At 42.6% G+C, this 25,904-nt stretch overlaps 1 protein-coding gene across 2 annotated transcripts in view; it reads right to left on the bottom strand.

The window, feature by feature from the left end:
* The window catches only part of PREP (prolyl endopeptidase), a 531,010-nt gene that overhangs the window by 107,053 nt on the left and 398,053 nt on the right, over nucleotides 1-25,904 (bottom strand). For both annotated transcript variants that reach the window (XM_021083601.1, NM_001004050.1), the window contains 2 exon segments: nucleotides 6,653-6,786; nucleotides 5,370-5,500 (listed from right to left, as the gene is read on the bottom strand). In XM_021083601.1, coding sequence (XP_020939260.1) covers nucleotides 5,370-5,500; nucleotides 6,653-6,786 — 265 coding nt within the window.

The raw sequence follows: 25,904 nt of genomic DNA on the forward strand, positions 1-25,904 counted from the left end.
ATTTTGGTAAAATGAAATGATTTTGTATAGAGGGTATATTACTGCATAGAATCAGTGTACTAAATTCATTTTATAACTCCAAGATCAAATTCATGGAAGAATATTCCAATAAGCTGGCTGGCATGTTATTTTCAATACTGATTACTCTCAATATTAATTAGATTAAGGACTATTATTTACATACACAGCCTACTACGGGAGAGGAGATGGAACCCACTAAATGACTGAATGCCCTTATGAAAGGAACTCTACACAAATCTGCTAGAATAGAGCTCTTTAATTTCCACATCGATTACAGATTACAGGACTTTAGTGCTCCAATTACTCAATGCTGTAGGGCTGAACTAACACCTGTGTTTGTTTCTAAAAGAGAGAGGATGCTACAGAGGAAACGTTGAGCCAACTTCACTAAAAACAACTAAAATGCTAGCCAGAGATGATTCTCAGTGTGTATGATTTTTCAACCACAGAACCAAAGTACAGCCAACCTCCTTACCCTAGAAGTACTACACATGGCACAAACCTGGTGTAATCTTATAGTCCATGGAGGGGGTTATCTTGGGGGGAGTTATTTAGGAGACAAAGAGGAACTGCATACATACTTATGCATACAGCAAAACTTATTTGAGTTTTTAAATTTGCACCCTCAGGGGACAGAGTGCCAAGGTGCCTAACTTCTATAAGACTGTGTTTTATAAACTTCTTATTCTAACATACTAACAATAAACTACATTTTAAAAACTCATCACTTTTTACCTTCAAGGAAGTTGATCTCATAAATATTCTTTCCTGATTTATATTTATACTTAAAAAAATTCTTTGTACAGCTCAAATTGTTTATAGAGACTTACTATGCAGCGAAGGGATTAAGATGGCTGAGTAGAAGGACTTAAGCTCAACTTCTCTCATGAAAACACCAAAATTACAACCAACTGCTCAATGATCAACAACAAAACAGACTGGAAACTACAAAAAAAGATATGCTACACACAAAGATAAAGAATAAGCCACGCTGAGACGGTAGGAGGGGCACTTCTGTGATATAAGCAATCCCATACCCACCAGGTGGGCTACCCACAGACTGGAAAATAACTGTTATCACAGAGGCTATCCCACAGGAGTGAGAGTTTGGGGCACCACAACAGGTTCCCATGCCTGGGGGTATGGCATTAGGAGGCATATGGAGCATTTGGCATTGAAGGCCAACTGGGCTTATGCACAGGAGCTCCATAGGACCAGGGCAAATGGAGACTCCACTCTTGAGGGGTGCACACGGGTTTCATGTGCATTGGGTCCCAGAGCAAAGCAGAGACTTCATAAGAATGTGGGTCAGACCATCTGTGGGTCTTGGAGAATTTCCTGGGAAAACAGGGAGTGGCTGTGACTTGCTCTGGGGGAAGGACATTGGAGGCAGAAGTCTTGGGAATAATCACTGGTGTGAACTCCCCTGGAGGTGGCCATTTTGGAAAAATCTGGCTCCATCCATCAAAGCTGAGAAGCCCCAGGCTAAAAAACAAACCTGGTGGGAACACAGCCCTACCCACTAGCAAACAGGCTGCCTAAAGTCCTTCTCGCCACCCAAACTTCTAACCATACCCAGAGACAAAGCCCCACCCATCAGAGGGTTAAGAATTAGCTCCATCTACCAGTGGGCAGGCACCAGTCCCTCCCATCAGGAAGCCTAAAACAAGCCCCTATACCAACTTCACTAACAAGGAGGAAAACATCAGAAGTCATTTTGCAGCCTGTAAAAATGACACCACAGAAAAATCTATACAAAATGAAAACGCAGAGAAATATGACCCAGATGAAGGAACAATAAAAAAAACAACAACAAAAAACAAAAACAAAAAACCCAGAAAAACAGCTAAGTGATCTGGAGTTTAGCAAAGTGAAAAAGACTTTAGCGTAATGACAGTAAAGATGATCCAAGATCTTGGGAAAAAAACTGAGGCAAAGACTGATAAATTACAAGAAACACTGAACAAAGAAATAGAAGATTTAACGACTAAGCAAGCAGAAATGCAAAACACAATTATCTGAAATAAAAAATTCACTAGAAGGAACCAGTAGTAGAATACAGGAGGCAGAAGAAGAAATAAGCAAGGTAAAAGACAGACTGGTAGAAATCACTGACACAGAACAGGATAAAGAAAAAAGAATAGAAAAAAAATGAAGACAGTCTAAGAAAACTCTGGGACAACTTTAAATGCACTAATATCCAAATTACAGGGTTGCCAGAAGAAGACAGAAAGAAAGGGCCAGAGAAAATTTTCGGCTAAGAGATAACAGCCGAAAATTTCCCTAACCTGGGAAAAGAATCACTCAGTCAAATCCAGGAAGAGCAACAAGTACTATATAAAATAAACCCAAGGAGGCACACCCTGAGACATATTTTAATCAAACTGACCAAAATTAAAGACAAAGAGAAAATATTCAAAGCAGCTAGGGAAAAGCAATAAACAACATACAAGAGAACCCTGATAAGGTTATCTGCTATTTTTCAGCTGAAACTCTGTAGGCCAGAAGGGAGTGGCACGATATACTTAAAAGTGATTAAAGGAAACAAACCTCCAACCAAGATTACTCTACCCAGCAAGGTTCTTGTTCAGATTTGAAGGAGAAATCAAAGGCTTTACAGACAAGCAAAAGCTGAGAGAATTCAGCATCACTAAACCAATTTCACAACAAATACTAAAGGAATTTCTCAAGTGGAAAAGAAAAGGCCACAATTGGAAACCTTAAATGGAACTGGACTAAATGCTCCAACCAAAAGACACAGACTGGCCGAATGGATACGAAAACAAGACCCATATATATGCTGTCTTCAAGAGACCCACCTCAGTTCCAGGAACCCATACAAACTGAAAGTGAGAGGACGTAAGAAGATATTCCATGCAAACAGAAATCACAAGAAAGCTGGAGTAGCAATACTCTTATCAGACAAAACAAACCTTAAAATAATGTTACATGAGACAAAAGACATTACAGAATGATCAAAGGATCAATACAAGAAGAAGATATAACAACTGTAAATATATATGCCCCCAACATAGGATCACCTCAATATATAAGGCCTTAAAAGGAAAAACTGACAATCACACAATAGTGGGGGCCTTTAATATACCAATTACAGCAATCAACTAATCATCCAGACAGAAAATCAACAAAGAAACACAGGCCTTAAACGATGTATTAGACCAAATAGACTTAATAGATATTTTTAGAATACTCCATCCAAAAGCAGAAGAATACACAATCTTCTGAAGCACATAGGGAACATTCTCCAGGAGAGTTCACATTCTGGAGCACAAATCAAGCATCAGTAAATTTTTAAAAACTAAAATCATATCTAACATCTTTTCTGACCACAACACCACTATAAAACTGGCAATCAACGACAAAGAAAAAACTGTACTCTGAAAACTAATAAGATGCTGAAGAAAGAAGTCAAAGATGATACAAACAAATGAAAAGATATGCCATGCTCTTGGATTAGAAGAATCAGTACTGTCAAAATGACTATGCTACCAAAGCAATCCACAGTTTCAATGCAATCCCTATAAAACTACCAATGGCATTTTCACAGAACTAGAGCAAAATATTTTAAAATCTGTATGGAAACAAAAAAGACCCTGAATGGCCAAAGCAATCCTGAGAAAGAAAAATGGAGCTGGAGGAATCAGACTGACTTCAGACTCTACTACAAAGTTATAGTCATTCAAAACAGTATAATACTGGCATAAAAAGAGAAATACAGATCAGTGAAACTGGAGAGAGAGCCCAGAAATAAATCCACACACCTATGGTCAACCAATACTATGACAAAGAAGGCAAGAATAGAAGTGGAGGAAAGACAGTCTCTTCAATAAGTGGTGCTGAGAAAACTGGAAAGCTACATGTAAAAGGTTGAAATGAGAACACTAACACCATACACAAAAATAAACTCAAAATGGATTAAAGACCTAAATGTAAGACCAGCTACTATAAAACTCTTAGAGGATAACACAGGCGAAACACTCTCTGACATAAAGGACAGCAGTATCTTCTCAGATCCACCTCCTGGAGTAATGACGATAAAAACCAAAATAAACAAATGGGACCTAATTAAACTTAAAAGGATTTGTACAGCAAAGGAAACCCTAAACAAAATGAAAAGACAACCCACAGAATGGGAAAAAATATTTGCAAATGAAGCGACTGCCAAGGATTAATCTCCAAAATATATAAACACCTCCTGCAGTTGTATCAAAAAACAACTCCATCAAAAAATGGGCAAAAGATCTAAACACACATTTCTCCAAATAATACAAATAGATGCCCTCCCAAATACATTAAAAGATGCTCAACATCACTAATTATTAGAGAAATGCAAATTGAAACTGTAAGATACCACTTTACACCAGCCAAAATGACCATTATCAAAAAGTCTACAAACAATAAATGCTGGAGAGGGTGTGGAGAAAAGGGAACCCTCTTACACTGCTAGTGGGAATAAAAATTGGTACAATCACTATGGAAAACAGTATAGAGGTTCCTTACAAAACTAAAAATAGAATTAGCATATGATCCAGCAACCCCACTCCTGGGCATTTATCCAGAGAAAACCATGACTCATTTGCAGCACTATATACAATAGCAAGATATGGAAACAACCTAAATGTCCATTAACAGCAGAATGGATAAAGAAGATGTGGTACATATATACGATGGAATATTATTCAGCCATAAAAAGGATGAAATAATAGCATTTTCAGCAACATAGATGGACCTAGAAATTGTCATTCTAAGTGAAGCTGGACAGTGAGAGACAAACATTATATGATGTAACATGTAATCTAAAAAAAGGATATAGATGAACTTACAGTATCACAGACTTTGAAAAACTTATGGTTACTAAAGTGGACAGGTGGGCGTAGGGAAGAATGGAACGGGGGTTTGGGATGGAAATTTGCTAAAATTAGGTTGTGATGATGGTTGCACAACTATAAATATAATAAAATTCACCGAATTATTTTTAAAAATTGCTTATAGAAGAGGATGAATTTTTTTCTGCTAACACAGAGAGGCCTCAGGGATGCTATAGGAAATGATGATGATACTTCAAAATCCCAGAAGCCCTAGAAGCTAATCTGGGTCCAGTGAGAATTATTCTCTAGTTCTGCTTCACGCCATCAGAAGAACATGTGGCTATTCATGTGTTCTAAATATACTGTGCAAAAATTAGCTTTCCTCACACTGAAAGTGTGTCTCTTCTACAATCTGGTCCACACTCTGGTTATTTCAGAGGTCAGGCAACTGTGCCAACATCAGAGCTGCGAGCAAGTCGGGGGCTGGGATTCGCGTTGGCCTGGCTATGTAGCTCTCACCTCGGAGTGCCACCGTGCCGTCATCAGAGAGTATGTTGGGGTCGAGGAACACTCTGGCTTCCCCCTCTAAGGAATCCTGTACATATAATACTCGTTGGTTCTGCAAACCTGTATTGTAAAAATAGAAATACCTGGGGGACAGAAATGGTCTGTATTTAGCTGTGGAGTTTTCTATTTGTGCAATAAAATCAAACACATATAAACAAAGAAAAACAATATACAAAGGTACAACCTCAAATAGGCCCTGCCAGGGACATGCAGACAAGAGTGGAAGGCTCCACCATCTCCCTGTATTCAAATAATCTACTAGCTAATTCTGCATACTAGCTAAACAAATCTGCTTTATTTGCTAAAATTAAAACTGATTTCAAATAAAGCAGTAACTTTTTCTTTTCAATGCTGGAGACAGCAGATTTGCTAAAATGAAGCGCCAGTTCCCTTCCTGAGCTAGGCTGCTAGGGGAGGAGGTGGACAAACCTTTTCTGTAATGGACAAGACTACGAATCATTTTGTACACCATACAGTCTCTCATGCTGCTACCCAACTCCGCAGCTGTGGTACAAAGGCAGTTTACATGTGGTACCATGTCAACTGGTACAACCACTATGGAAAACAATATGAAGGCTCCTCAAAAACCTAAAAGTAGAATTACCATATGCCCCAGAAATCCCACACATCCAAACGGGTATGGTTGTGTGCCATTTAAACTTTATTTACAAAATAAGGGGTCAGCAGGGCGTGGCACGCAGATCATATTTTGCTGATCCCCATGCAGGGGGAGTCTAACAAATTCTAAAGTAACTTCATGGCAAGGAGACTTAAAAAGTGAACAAGAGACTTTATTTAAGGGGATGTCAGAGGGAGAGGAACCAGAGTGAACTGTTCGGGATGACTTCCTGGCTCATTTCCATTCTTGGATGGAAGAAACACAAATGATAAAACTTTTTCAAGCAGTATAAGCCAAAGAGAATTAATTTTAGAGGGAAACAATCTCCACTGCTGTCTCTGAATCATGTTATCTCACCATTACTAGACCTAAGACAATAATTTCCTACAATCTCGACTTTGTCCCAGGACACATCTCCACTAAATTTTTTAGTCCTTCTTTTAAGAATTTCGACAACAGGCCAAAAAATATTACTCTCATATTCAAGCATGGAAATGAATTGATTTTATAATGAATTAGGTTTATTAACTAATAAGTTATCTGGTATTTATACTGCAAAATTTCAGAATGCATTAGAAAAGTAAAAAGAAAATTAAATGAAAGCAACTTCCCATACCTTTTTCCTTTTTTGAAGTGGCAACTATACTTGGGGTAGTCATACAATTCAGTCATCCTCTCTTTGTATAAACCTCTGATAGGACACTGCTCAAGAAATGGCACAGTGATCTTGTTCTGGGCTTCCACGAAAGCCTAAGGAGAAAATGTAAATGACCAAAGCAAGTCAGATATAACATTTTCCACGTAGAGTATTATCCATTAACATCTATCGGCGAGATCCAGCAATTTCACTCTGGTGTTATATTCTAAGGAAACAAAACACCATGTCAAAGTGATATCTGCAGCCCTATGTTCACAGCAGCATCATTTACAACAGTTACAACATGGCAACAACCTCAGTGTCCAGTGCTGGATGAATGCATAAAGAAAATGTGGACAATATATACACGGTTACGTATTACTCAGTCATAAAAGAGTAGGAAATTCTGCCATTCGCAACAACACAGATGGACCTCAATCCCTTGAGTCAAACAGAGAAAGCCAAATACTGTGTGAACTCACTCACAGAATCTTAAAACATAAAACCTCCAAACTCATAGAAAAATCAGATTTGTGGATACCAGAGGCAAAGGACAAGGGGAACTGGGAACTGAATGAAGGTGGTCAAGAAGTACAAGCTTCCAGCTATAAGATAAATATAAGGGAGTTCCCGTTGTGGCACAGCGGAAACAAATCTAAGAACCATGAAGTTGCGGGTTCGATCCCTGGCCTTGCTCAGTGGGTTAAGGATCCAGCGTTGCCATGAACTGTGGTGTAGGTTGCAGACGTGGCTCAGATCCTGCATGGCTGTGGCTGTGGCTGTGGTATAGGCCAGCAGCTGTAGCTCCAATTCAATCCCTAGCCTGGGAAGCTCCATATGCTGTGGTGGGTGCTGCCATAAAAAGCAAAAAGAAAATAATAATAATAAAAAATAAATAAATAAAAGTTAGCTATAACCAGAGGTATTAATGTACAACATGATAACTACAGTTAACACTGCTCTTTGATATACAGGAAATCTGATGAGAGAATAAAACCTAAGCGTTTTTATCACAAAGGAAAAAATATTTTCTTTTTTTTGGTATCTGTATGAGATGATGACTGCCGACCAAATTTATCTTGGTAATCATCTCATGACATGTAACTCAAATAATTTTGCTATACACCTTAAATTTATACAGGGCTCTACATCAATTATATTTCAATAAAACTGGGGAAAATGTTTTTTAAAAATTTATCAACAAAAGCATACTTTCCCTCAATAAATAACAATAACTACCTAATACTTACATGGCACTAACTATGCACCAAGCAAGTATTAATTCATTTAGAACTCATAATCTTATGGAGAAGGTTCTTTTTTTAGCCTAACTTTATGGATGGGGAGACGAAGCCTTAGAGTGGTTAAAAAGGTGCCCAACACAACATGCAGCTGGGAAGTTGCAGAGCTGGCTCCAGAATCTACGCTCTTACCAAACGCACTACATTTCTTCTCACCCACTGTTGAGAAACTACATGTACCCTGTGCCAAGGCTCCCGGACTCTTAGCAGCTGGTAATCCCAAATACATCAGCGTTAAAGAAATCAAGTTAGAGACTCCCATGTGCAGCTTTCTAATAAGACCTACTACTCTTGGCAATTTCAGAGAACACTGCTAAATTCTGAAACTAAAAACAATTTTTAAAAAAATTGGAAAGTGGGTGGCAGTGACTAAGTATATTAACAAAAATGGTTTATAAGAAGAGCAAGAGATGGTTTATAGGAAGTCAGGAGGTCCTGGCAGCCAAGGCGGGAAGGGGCAGTTTTTACAACAGCCCAGTTGTATATAAGCATAACCTATTTAAAACTAAGCAGTGAGAAAGTTTAGACTACTATAACGATACTATAATAGTATAGTATAATAGTATAAAATCTTGGCCTTATAGTAATTTATGTATGGTTATATGAAACAAGAATAAATGTATCAGCTCTAAATTCAATTGAAAGTTTAATCAGATGTGTATACAAAAGTAAACCTTTTTTTATAGGGGAAACCCTCAGGGAATTAACAACTTAATATACTTGGAATGGCAGACAAAAATGCGTTAATATCAGGGTCCATCCAGATTTAAGGGCCCATCCCAGCTCAAAATGGCGTTTAAGTGGGCTCTTCTATACAGGTCACCAAGCCCACTCTGGAGAACCCCGGTTCTGTGCTGAGAGAAAGCTGTGACTCAAAGTTTATCAATGTGCTTAAAAACAAGAGAGAGGAGTGTGAGGTATGAAGACAATGAGGAACAACAGTTTTTGCAAAGGATCAATTCAAGAGAAATAAAACTGTCATGGATCACATTTCTTATTTCACTCAAACAAAAAATAAAATTGATTGAGTCCCACAGAAATACAACTTCAACTGCCTATCACCAGGGGCTGGCACATCTCACCCTGGCCTGCTTTCCTACGGCACTTGAGCTTAGAATAGTTTCTGTATTTTTAAGTTAGGCACACAGGTGGAAAATCCAACACTGACCTTCCCGGTTCACAACATGGAAAACATTTCACATGGCCCTTTGTAGGAAAAATTTGCTGACCCTACTCTACCTCATTAAAAAGTGTCAGCAAGGAAATTAACTTGCGTTTTAAGTTACAAAATTAATGCACAGCTGCAAAGGGGAAGGGGAGCGTTCTGCAGATCACAGTAAGTGTGTGCATGAGCATGACTTTGAGCATGACTTTACGGAGGAAGGAAATGCCCAGGTCTACTTTACAGACATGGAAATGGAAGCATGTGGTATTGAAGTCACCTGGCCAAGGTCATACAGTGAGTTAGCAACAGCGCTGAAGCCGGAATTATGTTACTCCAGTCACTGTAACAGTGACTGAAGCAGACTCCTTGCCTGATAGTGGATGTGAAGACAAAGCAGACCCATCCAGGGAGAAATGGGGGCAGCCTGGGCCTCCCATGATTTCCTCCTGCGTGGGCTGGGCTGGGCAGGCCTGTCAGGGTACTGGCGCGTCCACAAGGATTTACTAAGAACCTACTGCGCCAGCACTGATTCAGGCATTGTGGTGACAAATCCAAGACCAGACCCCTGCCAGGGTGGAGCTAACATTCTCCTAGGGGACACAAAACACAAAGCACAGAGTAGTCAGCCTTAAGGACACTCCCAGAAAAACTGTGGAGCAAAGCTGCTACTGAAAGGAACATCCACAGCCTGCACTGCTCTGAACCCGCCATGTGAGTAGGGGTTTGTGGGAGTGCCACGAGCAGCCTCATGCTGCTATGACACCCCAGTTACATTTTACAAAATTACCAAGCCCTAATGGGAATTTAAAACCCATCATTCCCCACAAATCCTGGGCAACAATGGGAGGGAGTGTCCTTACTTCTAGCAGGTGGTGGGCGGGGCAGGCTCTTCTGAGGCAAGAGGGAGCAGCTCCATAAAGACAGGAGCATTCCAGGACTGAAGGGCAGCGCAGGGCCAGAGCAGAGGACCAGGAGAGGGAGGAGAAGCAGGAGCAGGAGTAGCAGCAGCAGCAGCAGCAGGGCACCGTGAAAAGGGATAAAGTGTCAGCAAGGCTGGGAGTGAGAGACCCAGGCGGGAGCAAGGTCACATGACGCCTGGTGCTCAGCCAAGAAGTCTGACTCTTCACTCCAAGTGCAAGCAAGCTAAGACTGGGTGAGGAAACAGCTACCTTTGAAATGGGCTACTCTTGGTTTGGTAGACAACAGACCATAGGGGAACAAAAGTAGAAGCAGGGAAGACAGTTAGGAACATGGGGCAGGGGTCCAGTGTTGAGAGACAAGGCCAAGTGGAAAGGCTGGTCTCTAAATGGGGCAGGAACAACCACTGCAATGGGAGTGGAGATAGAGAAAATGGGCACATATTTCCCAGAAGGGAGTGGCCTTACCAGGATTCCCACCCTGAGACCCTGGTATGCTGAGGGTCATGGCTGGCCCCGCCCCCTCCCCTCCCACTGGGGGTCCTCTGAGGATGGAGCCCTGCAGACTCTGTCTCCCAGGGCCTTCTGATCTGTGTTCATAGGAGGCTGCACCTGGGCTTTACCCTGGCTCCAGGAGAACCATACAAGTCCCACAGTTACAGACCATGCAGTTCATTCTCCTTGGAAACATGGAATGGCGCTCTCCCATGGTTCTCTATTTGCTTTGTTTTTTTCAGATGTCTCATGGTCTCACTATAGCATCACAACTGCTGTGATGGAACCCATCTCATGCAAAAGCTGACGCACTGGCTTTTCTCATTTAAAATGTTCAGACGGGAGTTCCCGTCGTGGCACAATGGTTAACGAATCCGACTAGGAACCATGAGGTTGAGGGTTCGATCCCTGCCCTTGCTCAGTGGGTTAACGATCTGGCGTTGCCGTGAGCTGTGGTGTAGGTTGCAGACGCGGCTCGGATCCCGAGTTGCTGTGGCTCTGGCGTAGGCCGGTGGCTACAGCTCCGATTCAACCCCTAGCCTGGGAACCTCCATATGCCGCGGGAGCGGCCCAAGAAATAGCAACAATAACAACAACAACAACAACAAAAAAGACAAAAAGACAAAAAAAAAAAAAGACAAAAGATAAAATGTTCAGACGACCGTTAGGCCAGCCATAATCATGCTACTAAATAACTAAAAATCTAGGCTCATTATATACAATTTTATCACCGCTCATCCACAAATGTTAGTCAATTATTTTAAGTAGAGCAGTAGTTAACTGCACCCGTCCAAGTCAAATATCTAGATGCAAACTGTGTTCAAGTTCTCCAAACTCTAGGTTCTGTCAAAATGTACATCCTGATAATCTGGGCAAAGTGAAGGTGGGGACAAGTCTTCTGCAAAGGGGCTTTGTGATATTTAGGGTTACAAAGAATGTCAATAAGGTCGTCTTGGTCATTTATGGATTTAACAGTCTGGCTTTTTGGTCTAAAAATTAGAACAAATTTGGGGGAAAAGGAGAAGAGGTCTAAGGATAAAGAAAAAAAAAAAAAAAAACAAAAAACTGGAGGAATGTCATGATGATGAGAAGTCCAGGTGAGGAGAATTAAGTTCTCCTTGCTCCTCAGGAGTCTCAGCATCTAACGTCACACTCCAGGATACTATTAAAGTCACTGCAACCTGAAAGCCCATGACATGACAGCAGCGGCTGAGCCTTAAAGAGGATCACCAGTTCAGATTTTATAGCTATGGCTGAGTCTGAACACATTTTTCTAAGAATAGCTGCTCAAAGCTGAGAAATCCAATTCATATTTCACTTTGTCTTGACTATTAGAAACCTTCAAAGCAAACTTTCAGTTATGCAAGATGATTAAATTCTAGAGACCTGCTATACAAAACTGTGCCTCTAGTTAACGATGTCACACTGGACACACTAAACCTTGCTGAGAGGACAGATCTCATGTTAAACATTCTTACCATAATTACAAAAAAGAAAGAAAGAAAGAAAGAAAGAGCAAAGCTCCACTGCTAAGAATAGCTCAGTTGGGAGCTGGAGATGCCTTTACCTTCACTGTCTTTAGAAAGAGTTTTCTTCAAGTTGTCCTCACATGTACTATATTTTAATCACAAAATATCTCAGGTCTTTTACAAGCACAATTCTTACCTGCATGAATAAAAAGAATGCATACAGTAGCTCATTTTACACACACACACACACACACACACAAACACTCTGGCATGGGTATTACCCAAGTAAAACGAGAGGTGGTGCTATTTACATCCACCAACTTTGGGGAGTCTCCAGTTCCTGCTATAGCACAGTGGGTTAATGATCTGGCTTGTCTCTGTGGTGCTGCCGATTTGATCTCCAGCCTGGTACAGTGGGTTAAGGATCCGGCATTGCCACAGCTGCAGCTTGGGCCCAAAAAAAGGGAAAGGAAAAAAAAAGAAAAAAAAAAAAAAAGGAGTTTCTGCTGCAAATTATATACACGTATATATATAAATAAATAAGTGTATATATATATATATATTTATAAAATGAGCTTGTTAAAGCAAGTGGTCGGTGTGACAGCACAGCCTGGTGTGTGCATATGCATGTGTGTGCATGTGTGTATATGTGTGTATATGTATATATGCATGTGAATGAGCCGGTTAAAACAAGGGGCAGGTGTCGCAGAGCACAGCTAGGCAGAAAACCCCAATGAGAGTCATGTATGCAGGGCTGAGAGCATCCTAGAAGCCAGAGGGGGAAGCACACCTGGACCCCCTCACTGCTGGGAGTGTAGCAGAATTCGGAAATGACTCCCCACGGGCAGGGATATCCCTGTAAGAAAGAAGGCAAGAGGTGGTAAAGCTCATGCCTGAGACCACAGGACCCAGGACCAGAAGGGATGGACGGTCACATGGAAAACTGGAGGCAGGTCATGCCAAACAGAGGATGAGAGGCAGCTCCTTCAGCAAACAGGTCCAGAAGCTGAGGCTAGAGTGGAACGGAATGAGGTACTTTACAAGGTGAATTTAGGAACCTGTACCCAGATAAGAAAAGAGTGCTCCGTGTATTCCAGGACTCTCGGAACATTCACAATATCAGGATCCTAACGGCAAAGGAAACCTGAAATCCCAAGATGAAAAGCTTGTTCAAGTCATGTTGCAACGACAATGCCACCACCTCCATTACCACGGATGTCTTCTGCCCTTCTCTTCCTACAAATCCCTGTGAACCCTGAGGAGGAAAAATGCTGGATCCAATCGCTGAGAGCCTCAAACCCACGGGGCTTGTCTTTTAACATGAAAAAGACAGAGTAAGTCCATCTCTCCTCTGGGACCATCTGCTCCCAGGTCAGGAAGGCACCCATTGAGCTTCCCGCTGCACATATGTGGGTAACATACCAGGTGGGCCCTGCAAGGGGCCCTGCCAGCCCTCTTTCCACCATCTCTGCCTGTCCTGGTGAGGGAAAATCAACCTGTTCCCTCACTGGGCTAGGTACTATCAATCAGGAAAAGAAAGCAGAGAGCCTCATTCTGACCTCACGATTCAAGACTTGTTCTCAAATATCGCCCCTCCCAAGGTGCCCATTCAAAGCTGGAACAACAACCTCTCCAACGTACACACCACTGGCCAGAAACCTGACAAGGATAGAGGTGATCTGCACATCAAATCTAAACCCAACGAAAAATCCAACCAGAAGAAATTAACCATCCATACACATACATCCTTCTTTGAATAATTCCTGAATCAATGAGGGAACACAAACTATAACAAGAATATTTAGAAAAAAGGAAAACTAAACCATTAAGAATTAAAGTTCTTGGAATGTGGCAAAACCACCTGGAGTTGACATCTGTTTCTTTCTGATACCTTTAGGAAGCCCCACTGCTAGACTGGGGGAGGGAGGTGTGACCTCTGCCAGCCATCAGAGCATCCCTTCTCAAGAGCCAGGGACTGATACAGGGCCAGGCATGACATCCATGCAGGATGAGGCTCAGGGCTGGTCTAAGGCTTTGTTTCATGATCACCATGCACATTGGGGTAGCTGACCTGATCTAGTCCACAGGACAGGACTCAGGAGTGTATGAAACAGGCTCCGGAGACAGAGTTGGTGCCTGGCTGTGTCCCATTCTGAAGGACAGTGCCCATACTGTGACTGAGGAGGCACCTATGGTCCAGGTGAAGTGCTCTGCACCCAAAAAGAAGCCTGGGTCTGGAAGTGACAGTTACGCCTTAGCAAGTTTGGGGTTCCCCCTCTCTCCTGATCAGATTTTATCATTTTTGGGTGCTGGCAGCTTATACCACCATCTGTCATAGATAATGCTAGTGACACCTCTGTCTGTATTCTAATTATGCTATCTCCTGTCCACAGTCCTTATATAAGTAAACCCTGTTCATTTTCATAAGCAGAGTCTTTTGTCAATTCTTCTCCACATGCAACAGGCAATAAAGTAGTTATGAACCAAGGCAAAGAAACCAGAATCCTTTTTCAGAGACAGAGGTGAACGCTGGGCTGGAAGAAGTTATCTCATGTTGACGTCTGGGGTTGTTAGAATTGTGTAAAAGCTGAAGAGCCAAGGTCCATCTTTCCCCACCACATGGGAGAGGCTTCCAGGAAATAAAACAGAGAAAGGCGGTTGGTTTCCAGAAACAGGTTTCCAGAAACGCCACATGCACTCCTGATCAGGCTGTGCCTAAAGGTGTGTACTAATCTTCAGTTACGTGGGCCGCTCAGCTTTTTTTTTTTGGCCATGTTTGCAGCATGTGGAAGTTCCTAGACTAGGGATCAAATCCATGCCATAGCAGTGACCCAAACAGCTGCAAGTGCAAGGCCAGATCCTCAACCTGCTGCACCCAAAGAGACCTCCTCAGCTCCTTTTTTTACATGAGCTAGTGTGAGCTAGCTTTCATGTGCTGCTGTCAAAGAGTCCTGACTGACACAGCTCTTCTAGAAGCCCTTGGGATTGCTGAGCAAGGGGAGGCTGGCTGAGCCTGGGCAGGCTGGAAGAGGGGGAACAGACCCAAAGGCAGGATGGGGAAGCCTGGAAAAGGCGATCTACACCAAAGTTTCATCAGTGAATGAGAAAAGGTGAAATGTAACTAAAAATTAAATCAGAAAGTTCTAAAGTGACAAAAGAAAATAAAAAGAAATGAATGAGCTAGAAAATTAAAGTGTGTAACTTATAAGGCTTAGAACCATTTCTTTCTTAAAAACAAACACACATTCAACCAAAGCTATGGCTGAAAACTCATCAAAAAGGAGAGAAATACTGACAATGGAAATTAGAAATGATAGCAAAATAGACACACGAACAAGGAGAGTAATATCATTCTAAGAAATATTTCATAATGACAGTAAATTTTAAAATCTAAATGATATGGTAAATTTTCTAGGAAATACAAAGTGACTAAAATTGATCCAAGTAGAAAGGATATCTGAACAGAGCCCAAGAATTCATTGCAATAAAAGAGTTTGTTCCAGATAGCTCTAAAGAGTATCTCAAATTATCAAGCAGATAATTCCTACAGTATTTAAGCTATTTAATAATGAATGCAATGGCAAGCTGTTATTAAGCACTGACTTGTGTTTATCCCTCTGCTATATGTTTCAAAAACATCATCACTAAAATTTCACAACCATACACAGTAGTTTTCTCCAGGTTATAAATCAGAAAATTGAAGCTTAGAGAGGTTAATGAGCATGACCTATGTCACACCTCTGATGAAATGATAGATTCAAACCCATCTTTCTACCTCCAAAGCCATTTATTAATGACTATACGCTACTGCTGGAAACAAGTTCCAAGATCTCTAAGGGTTCTCATTAGTTGCTGGGGAAAACAGGGTATAAAGAAAATTCTGGAAAAGGGGAGGCAAGTCAGGAAGCTACTGAAGGTCTAGCCCAGTGGCAGTGCATGCCTGAACCAGGCAGCATCTGCAGGGATTAAGAAAAAGATGGGTATGAGATTTTACGGAGGCAGAACTGGGGCCCTACAGAATCGTGTGCATGACTAAATGGAGAGCCCATCGAAATGGTCAGACTTCCACCCACACAGGAGTGGCGCAGAAGGCTTTATTACGACACTGGCCTTGGTTTCCTCAATGAGAAAAACAAGAATCACAAACACCGCCTCTCCAATTTACAAAGATGCTATAAACAAGTAAGGCGTCTATGAGAACCTCAGCTCCTTGAGAGTGCCCTACATAAACCAAAGGTGAGATTATCGTTCTCTAATCATGTGTAAGCGTTCTCCAGGGCAGTTTCCCCACACTTTCTGGATCTTAAGAATTAGCTGGTGGAGTTCCCGTCGTGGCACAGTGGTTAATGAATCTGACTAGGAACCATGAGGTTGCGGGTTCGATTGCTGGCCTTGCTCAGTGGGTTAAGGATCTGCCGTTGCCGTGAGCTGTGGTGTAGGTTGCAGACGTGGCTCGGATCCCATGTTGCTGTGGCTCTGGTGTAAGCTCCAATTAAACCTGGGAACCACCATATGCTGCAGGAAGCAGCCCTAGAAAAAGGCAAAAAGACAAAAAAAAAAAAAAAAAAAAGAATTATCTGGTGAAATTTCTACTTATATCAGACACTCTGGAAGTAGAGCCTATGCATTTGTATTTTTAACAAGTACCAGGTGATTTTTCTGACTGAGTGCTCTGTCCCTGGACATGTCAACGTGGGGTCGTGAATGGATTTTAGATCCATAAGAGAAGAGAAAGAGGCTGGGAGAAGGCAGAATTCTCTTCATTCTTCAGCTGTCAGTTCCTGAATAACTGTCTTCCCAAAGATTCCACGTCTGCTATCAGCATTTTCCATAGAGGAAAGAAAGATTATTGAACCAAAGCTGAGTAGCTGTCTACAGGGAAAATATTAATGTTAAATACACACAAGCACCTTAAGAATTTCATCAATGGTCTGGGGTCTGCTTTTCTAAAATGGAGCTTTCCCTGATGGTGAACAAATGAGGCAAGACTCCCAGCCTCTACTTAAGATGTGGCTCAGCCTCCTTTTGGCACTGACCTCTAGCAGCTCAAAGGTGAAGTGGCTCAACCATCCCCCATGTATGGTCCTCCTAGGCTGGCATGTGATGCCAAGCCACCACGGGCCCATCTGTCCTGCTCATCCCCCATTTAACCTAAAGCTTGGTGCTGTGGACACACAGGCACACCCAGGACTGGGGAGGAAAAGGATGGCACATACACCTACTGAGAGGGAGAAGGAATGAAACCAGCGGACTTGTGGCACTCGGGCTAGCCAGCATCTGTGCTTCTCCCTGCTTAGTGAGACGCTAGCTCCACATGGCTGTTTTGCCACCACAGAGGCCAAAGAGGGTCCCTAAAGCTTCCACCAAATCTTGTTTCACTGCTACAGACAGGCAAGGAGTGAGCACACGTCTGGAGCTCGGCCAACCAAACTCTCTCTCCTGGGATGCAGTCACGTGACCAAGTGACAGCGGGCTGAATGACCATAACCAAAGACGCCATTAGCAGGGCTGGGTGAAAAGTGGAAACTCTTGCCATGTAGCCCTAGAATTATCTGGCTCCCACCTGCTCCAAGTCTGGCCCTTCAGTCTACCCCAGGAGCTGGCCTTATATATGTGCCATGAATTCCTTATCTGCCTAATGTGGCCAGAATTCATCTCGGCTGCTTGCCTCAAAAACCTTGTTTCAGAAAGCAAGAGAAAGGAGACAGAAAAGAGAAGGCACTACTCAGAAAAGACGGCCTAGTACCAGCAAATTCTATCATACTTTTGACAATTACCCCACACACAGATCAAAAGGAAGTTCTCTAAATGCATATTTCCACTGTGGATTTAGAAGAATTATGTTTGCAAACTATAATAAGGCCAAGTATTTCCGTAGGAGGTGGTGAGTGAGACATTTAAGACCTTAGAAGTCTTGGAGGTTGAGATGGTATGTGATAATATATTTACCTAAAGCGTTTCCTGTTTCTACCAGAGAAGGAATTGTAGTAATTCTCAATCCAGGTCCTTATGTGAAACACTGACGAATGGAGGGCAGGATGTTTCACAGGCCAGCTTTGCCAGCGGGTTCACAAAACACCAATTAAAATAGCTTTAAGGTAATCTCTGGGCCAGTTTAATCATCATGCTTCAGAACAATAAAACCAGTCGTAGTTTCATGGGGGTGGGGGGTGCAATGTTCAGAATGTAAGTTATCTTGTCTATAAAACTGGAACTCAAAGAAAATTCTGCTTCGTTTTGTGGATGAAAATAAAAAGACAGAGGCATCTTTAAAGTAACAAGCTGAGTAAGTAAATAGAGGGCTAAAGTCTGAAAATCTATATCTTGATAAGTTTAAGCAGCAATGCCCAGGCTGTACCATATTTGAACAGAGCTCTGCTGTGGGTGGAAAATGAATCTTTTTTTTTTTTTCTTTTTAGGGCCACACCCGTGGCATATGGAGGGTCTCAGGCTAGGGGTCTAATTGGAGCTATAGCCGCTGGTCTATGCCAGAGCCACAGAAACTTCAGATCCAATCCGTGTCTGCGACCTATACTACAGCTCATGGCAATGCTGGATCCTTAACCCACTGAGCTTGGTTAGGGATCGAACCCACAACCTCATGGTTCCTAGTGGGATTTGTTAACCACTGAGCCACGATAGGAACTCCCCAGATTCACTTCTTACATGCATGTTCTCAGTTGGGTATCATTAAAACCTTGGCGCTAGATGAACTGAGTGTGACCATATTCATTTCACAGGTGAAGAAAAGGAATCCCAGCTAAGGCAGCCTGCTGTGCTCAAAGGACAAGAAAGTGGAAGACCAGGGGCTATGACGTCTAGTTCCATCTGGCAAATACTGTTCCTCCTCCCTACTTCCCAACAGAGGTGATGTGAAAAATGCCTGAATGCTCACAGGATGATGGAACAACACACAATGAGGACATAGTTTGTCCTACAGTCTTCAAAAGAACACCGTAAACCCAAACCAGTCTTTTTTTTTTTTTTTTTTTTTTTTGCTTTTTGCCTTTTCTAGGGCCACTCCCATGGCACATGGAGGCTCCCAGGCTAGGGGTCTAATTGGAGCTGTAGCCGCTGGCCTATGCCAGAGCCACAGCAATGCGGGATCTGAGCCACATCTGCGACCTACACCACAGCTCACGGCAACGCTGGATCCTTAACCCACTGAGCAAGGCCAGGGATCGAACCCGCAACCTCATGGTTCCTGGTCGGATTCATTAACCACTGAGCCACGACAGGAACTCCCCCAAACCAGTCTTCCATGCAATCCTTCCATTATACCCAGCAATCCTCAGCTCCCAGTCAGCTTGATCTACTTACTGTCTGTTGGCTGAGAAACACTAAACTAGCCCTCCATGTGACTGCAAGTTTCGAGAGCAAGCCTGCACTCCACGGGCTCTGCAGCCTGACAGCAAGATGCAAGTGGAGAGAAGGATCTTGGCTCACTCAGCTCTCTACTAGCTCTTCCCCCACGCTAGGGAGGGCACCCTGCCTGGGGAGATCCAGGCCAGAGAGACAGATACCAGCACAGAGCAGAAACTCCTCATGCTACATGATTTTAGGGTTAACCTAAATAACAAAAACAAAAGCAAGCAGGCCAATAGTAAGCCAGATTTCAGGGGAGACAGAGAGGGTCCCAGGGAAAGGTGGTAACCACAGAAACTTTGTTCTCCACTGACCTCTGGGACATAAAAATACCTACACAGGCATTGTAGGCTATTTAAATAGCCTAGAGAGGATTAGAAATCCTTTAAGATTTAAATCTTTCCTGCCAAGGAAGGGAATGAGCGCAGGCAGGGGAAGAGAAAGGTGCCGTTTCCAGTTTCCTTACCTGTCAGACTGAAGGCTACCCTCACAGCCCCTTCTCAGCAGGTGGAATTGGGACCCCTAATTATGCAGCTAAATGGGCTGTGGGGGAGGGGGCAGAGATGCCATCATAGAAAAGAAGACCTATGTCGTGTATTCCTTTGATCCTATTAGGTAATTTAATTTTTTAGAAGGAATGAACAAAAAAAGCAATTTTTTTTCTTTTTTTACTGGTTCTTATGAGTTTTTCTCTCATGATCCATAGGGGAAACGAAGCTGCTGTTACTTTCATTCTGCCCAGGGAAGCGCTCAGGGAGAGAAAAAAAAAAAAATCAGTCATTTGATATACTGATGCAGCTGGCATTTAACATGTGGTCACCTCCTGTACCTAAGCCCTGGGTTAGAGTTTCTGTGGAAGCCAGACTTGACAATTAGTTACAATTAAGCAGCTATCGCTTGAAAGGCATAAATTTGTCCTTTCTATGAGTATTTTGCCTTCACTAACTCGGTGATAAATTTGGAATATTCAACCAAGAGGTTGAAAGCACAACAGGCTGGAGTACGGTGGGGAGACTCTTTAAAGGACTACAAGGACATTGCTTCCATCTGGACCTTAGGGCTGCAAAACCAGGCCCAGGGATGCAGAGAATCTCTGACTGTCAGGAAGGCGAGCAGATGGCACCGTGGACTGACTGCACTACGGTGGGCGGGGGAGGCCAGGGAAAGGAAATATGATGCCTTTGGTATTCTTTTTTTTTTTTTTTTTTAGGGCCACACCCTCAGCATATGGAAGTTCCCAGGCTAGGGGTTGAACTGGAGCTACAGCTGCCGCCTGTGCCACAACCACAGCAACGTAGGATCCGAGCTGTGTATGTCACCTACATCACAGCTCATGGCAATGCTGGATCCTTAACCCACTGAGCGAGGCCAGGAATCAAACCCACAACCTCATGGTTACTAGTCAGATTTGTTTGCCCTGCACCACAACAGGAACTCCTAGCCTTTGGTATTCTTGATAGCGAGACAGCTGCTTCAGTGACCAAGGCAGTGTAAGCCAACTCCAGGGGCTGGAGAGGCCAAGGTGACAGGCAGAGCAGTCCCTGTGCCAAGGACAAAGGTCTCTACAATTCGCCAGGATGTGTGGTCCATCTGCACAGTGAAGAACATGGATGATGGGAAGGTCTCAGGATCTGACAACTGGGCCACTGCTGGTCACAAAGCAAATGCTTTATACTGATGAGAGAAGGGACAAAGGGAGGAGGGGTTTCAGCTCCTGGAAGGGCACACAGTGGCTTAAGGGACAGGAAGAGTGAAGAACACCTGCGAGAAGATCTAAAATGAGATCTGAACAGGGCACACAAGGGGGCCAGGATATCAACAGAGAGGAAGAGGTGTTGTAAAAAGCTAAGGCAGAGAGAGTGTGGGGCTTGGGGTTCATGTTTGTTTGCCATAGGAAATTCAGGAAGTTTAAGATTAGGAAGTCAAACACACATGGTACTGTCAGCGGGGGGGATAGGTACCTTGTAGACTAAAGGTTCAAGTCACCTCTGTGTCAACACATCGGGGTACATCAAGGCTGATATACACTTCCTTCCAGGATCTGCAAAGGACAAGCTGGAAAAGCCTGCTGCATGGGAAGTACGGGATAACCGCCTGTGGGGACCTGCCTACGTGTCTTCAAAGCTTTTTTTAATGACTACAAAACCCTCTCTCTGGCACCTCATGCTGAAAACTTCCAAGGCTGTTACCTGGTGTCCCAGTTACTCAAGAGTGAAGTTTCACTATGGTTCAGACACCTCATGAGTCTATCACACTTTGCAGATGTCTAAGGTGCTTTTAACCCAGCACCTTCCCTTGATCTTATTTTTGTTACATCTGCATTTGCATACAGATTCTCTTAGAGTTACAAAGGTGGTTTATAAAGTTGAAATCATTGGGAGCACTGCAATGTGGCATCCTTCTCCCACTTCATATTCTACCATAAGCACTTTCCAGTTAGAAACAAACTTTAGAGTGCAACATTTTAATAGGTGCATGTACTATATTGCCAAGCAGATCCACCATATCTGGCTTAAACACTAGCCTATTGTTGGAAATGGAGATTTCCAATTTTTCACTATTAAAAATAATGCCCCAAACTGGCCCTTTGCTAGAGCTTCCTATTTCTTTCTTTCCTTTTTTTTTTTTTTTTTTTTGGTCTTTTTGTCTTTTTAGGGCCGCACCTGTGGCATACGGAGGTTCCCAGGCGAGGGGTCTAATTGGAGCTGTAGCCGCTGGCCTATGCCACAGCCACAGCAACACCAGATCTGAGCCACATGACCTACATGACAGCTCATGGAAATGCCGGATCCTTAAGCCACTGAGTGAGGCCAGAGATCGAACCCACAACCTCATGGTTCCTAGTCGGATTCGTTTCCACTGCACCACAACGGAAACTCCAAGATCTCCCTATTTCTCAAGTGACAATATTATTCTCCCAGCAGACCTGAAATTTCTTCTTCTTTAGGTATTTGCTTTTTATTGCTGCTTTCTGATGGGTTAATATATCATTACTGATGGCATATATGAGTGCTCCTGATTTTATATTTATTTTGTATATATTCACTTTATTGAACTCATTAATTTTAATAAGTTGTCATTTGTTTCCCTTGGATTTTCTAGAGGCCTGATCATAGAATCTATAATTAATGATGATTTTATTTTCTCCTCTACAAATTTTAGTTCCTGTTTTATTGCAGTCAAAGCTTTGCAAACATACAAAAATAGTAGTGACAGAAATATTCAGCCCAGTGTTTAGGTTGTTTTGGATACTTATTATCTTTTTTATTTGCTTTTTAGGGCCACAGGTGTGGCATATGGAAGTTCCCAGGCTCAGGGTCAAATCAGAGCTAGAGCTGCCAGCCTATACCACAGCCACGGCAATGCCAGATCCTTAACCCACTAAGTGAAGCCAGGGATCAAACCCACATCCTCATAGATACTAGTTGGCTTTGTTACCTCTGAGCCACAAGAGGAACTCCATGAATATTTATCTTATTAAAGTTACTTCTAATTTCAATTTTCAATTTTCATTAATTTTTAAAGTATTAACTAGGACAATTATATAGATTTATTTAATCTATGAATATACTAATATTAAACTGTTCCTGAATTCCTGCGACAAATTCTGCTTTTTTAAAAATAAATCTGGAGTTCCCGTCGTGGCGCAGTGGTTAACGAATCCGACTAGGACCCATGAGGTTGCGGGTTCGGTCCTTGCCCTTGCTCAGTGGGTCGACGATCCGGCGTTGCCGTGAGCTGTGGTGTAGGTTGCAGACTCGGCTCGGATCCCGCGTTGCTGTGGCTCTGGCGTAGGCCGGTGGCTACAGCTCCGATTCAACCCCTAGCCTGGGAACCTCCATATGCCGCAGGAGCGGCCCAAGAAATAGCAACAACAACAACAACAAAAGACAAAAAAAAAAAAAAAAAAAAAAAGAAAAAAAAAGAAAAATAAATCTGCTAACCCTTGTTTATACTCTTTACACCTCTATTCACAAGAAAGGTCGGTCCATATCTTTGCTGTTTAATTTGGTGGCCACTGGCCACATGTGGCTATTGAGCATCTGAAATGTGGCTGGTCTGAATTGATACGTGCTGTGAGTGCAAAATACACATTGAATTTTGAAAACTTAGTTTGAAGAAAAGAATGTAAAACATTTTATTATTTTATATTGATTACATGTGAGATGTTAATATTTGAGTATACTAGATTACATTATTACAATTTCACCTGTTTCTTTCTATGTTTTTAATGTGGCTGCTAAAAAAACCTGAATTATATATGTGGCTTACATTCTATATCTACTGGGCAGGGCTGGCCCACTGTTCCCTCTTTCCAGAGTAGCTCTGTTGAGTTTTTATATCAAGGTTGAGCTGACCTCAAAGATGCAAATGATTGTACAGGATCTTCTACAATCTCGAACGTCTGCTATAAAATAGGGTTACATGGCCTTGACAGCTTGAAAGGATTCACCCAGATTTAAGCTCCCCCGACTACTGTCTTTGAGAATTTTCGAAGTTATAAGTCTGTTCCGACATTCTCTTATAAAGGATAAAGCCTCAAGTGACAGGAAGTATCAGAATTGGATAACCTATATTAAATATTAGATTAAATCAAAGACCCACTGATAGAATTTCTGATCTTAGTATAAATGAGCTATCAATGTTCCTTGCCTCTGGGCTGGTTTTTACTGAAAATGTAACAAGTGGTTTTTGGTTTTGAAGGCTATGTGAAGATTCTCCTCACTACACCAAGCTATGCCTAATCCACCACTGGGTAGGTGCCTCTAACCCTGTGTAGAATATGTTCTTGCTGCTCTTCTGCACATGAGAAAAACACACCCTGCCCTTTTGGGTCTGAGACCAAAACTGAACTCATCAGATCCCAGATGAAAATGAGCTCTTGTCAATGACAAGGCTGTTCAAGGAGGAGCGGGAAAGCTGTGTGTGAAGGATGCAGGGGAAGGGCACAGGCCACACTCTGCTGACACCTGAGGTCTGCTGTCTGAACAGGTTGGCTCGGTAGTAGGGATGGGGGTAGCCAGGGTCCCTGCAGGAGGACCTGAAAAGGCAAACACAGACACGAGAGCCCTACAGCTTGCATTCCCAAAGCTATTATATCCAGAGTCTTTGATCTTTTTTTTTTTTTTTTTTGGACTGTGCCCGAGGCATATAGAAGTTCCTGGGCCAGAGATTGAACCCACGCCACAGCAAACTCAAGTCACAGCAGTGAAAACATCAGATCCTTAACCCGCTGAGCCACAAGAGAACTTCTTCTATCTTTTCTTTAATGTGAAGTTGATAATGACCTGGGCTGCCTGGGTTGCATTCTTATCAGCTGAGTGACCCTGGACATGTTAATCATTTTAACTCAATTTCTTCATCTGTGAAATGGGGAAAATAAAAAGATCTATTCCAGAGTTGGAGAACTGAATGAGAGAGGGTATGCAAAGTTACCAGTGACATGGCCAGCACACAGTAAGTGTCCAATAAACATAAACCATGAAAACAACAGTTTATACACCAATGTCATTAGCATCTAACTAATGCTGACTGCAAGGTCACTAATTAGCGAAGTTTCATCTACTACCCCAGGACCAGTCATTGTCAATTAAGGAACAGCAAAGTATGTACTCATTAACACATAAACAAAAACTGGGTCATTCTGACATAGCTTAATCACTCAGTCATCATTAAAGGCTAAAGAAATGGTTGTACCCAATATCTCAGACAAAGTAATTGTCACAGAGACAGTCCTTGCAGACAGTTTTCCAAGAGATGCACAAGAAGTTCATCCCCTTCCCTCATGTTTTCCATCCATTATGGGCTGTGTAGCTGCCTGTGACCCTCCCTTTCCAGGTTCAATCCTTGTCTCAGCTCAACGCAAAACTAGAAGATCAAGGTCACTGGCAGAGCGGAAGGGAAGAGGCAGCTCCACACCTGCTCCTCCCAGTCTCACCTGCAGAGTTGGACCCTTTGCTTACTCCAAAAGTTACCCATCCATTTCTCTTTAGGGAATCTCTAATCAGTCACCTCGCCAACCCATGCTTCATGGAAGAAAAATGAAAGCCTACACAGCAATCATTCTTACCCATGAGACTTTTGTCTTTTTTTTTTTTCTTTTTTTTTTGGTCTTTTGAGGGCTGCACCTGAGACACACGGAAGTTCCCAGGCTAGGGGTTGAATCAGACCTGTAGCCGTCAGCCTACACCACAGCCACAGCAATGTCAGATCCAAGTCACATCTGTGACCTAAACCACAGCTCACAGTAATGCCAGATCCTTCACCCACTGAGCAGGGCTAGGGGTCAAACCCGCATCCTCCTGGATACTAGTTGAGGCCGTTTCCATAGTGTAGTAGTTATCACGTTCACCTCATGCATATTAGGTGAGTTCATAACTGCTCCCAGGTTATGACCTCTAGGAACTCCCAGAGTCCTTCTCTTTAAACACTGTTTCAAAAGATGATGCCTTTCTTACTATAAGAACTTCAGAACAGCTTTTCAAACCTCTGACAGGAACTCCGAGACCTCTGTCTTTC

This window comes from Sus scrofa, chromosome 1, assembly GCF_000003025.6.
Source record: "Sus scrofa isolate TJ Tabasco breed Duroc chromosome 1, Sscrofa11.1, whole genome shotgun sequence".
Classification (NCBI taxonomy): Eukaryota; Metazoa; Chordata; class Mammalia; order Artiodactyla; family Suidae; genus Sus; species Sus scrofa.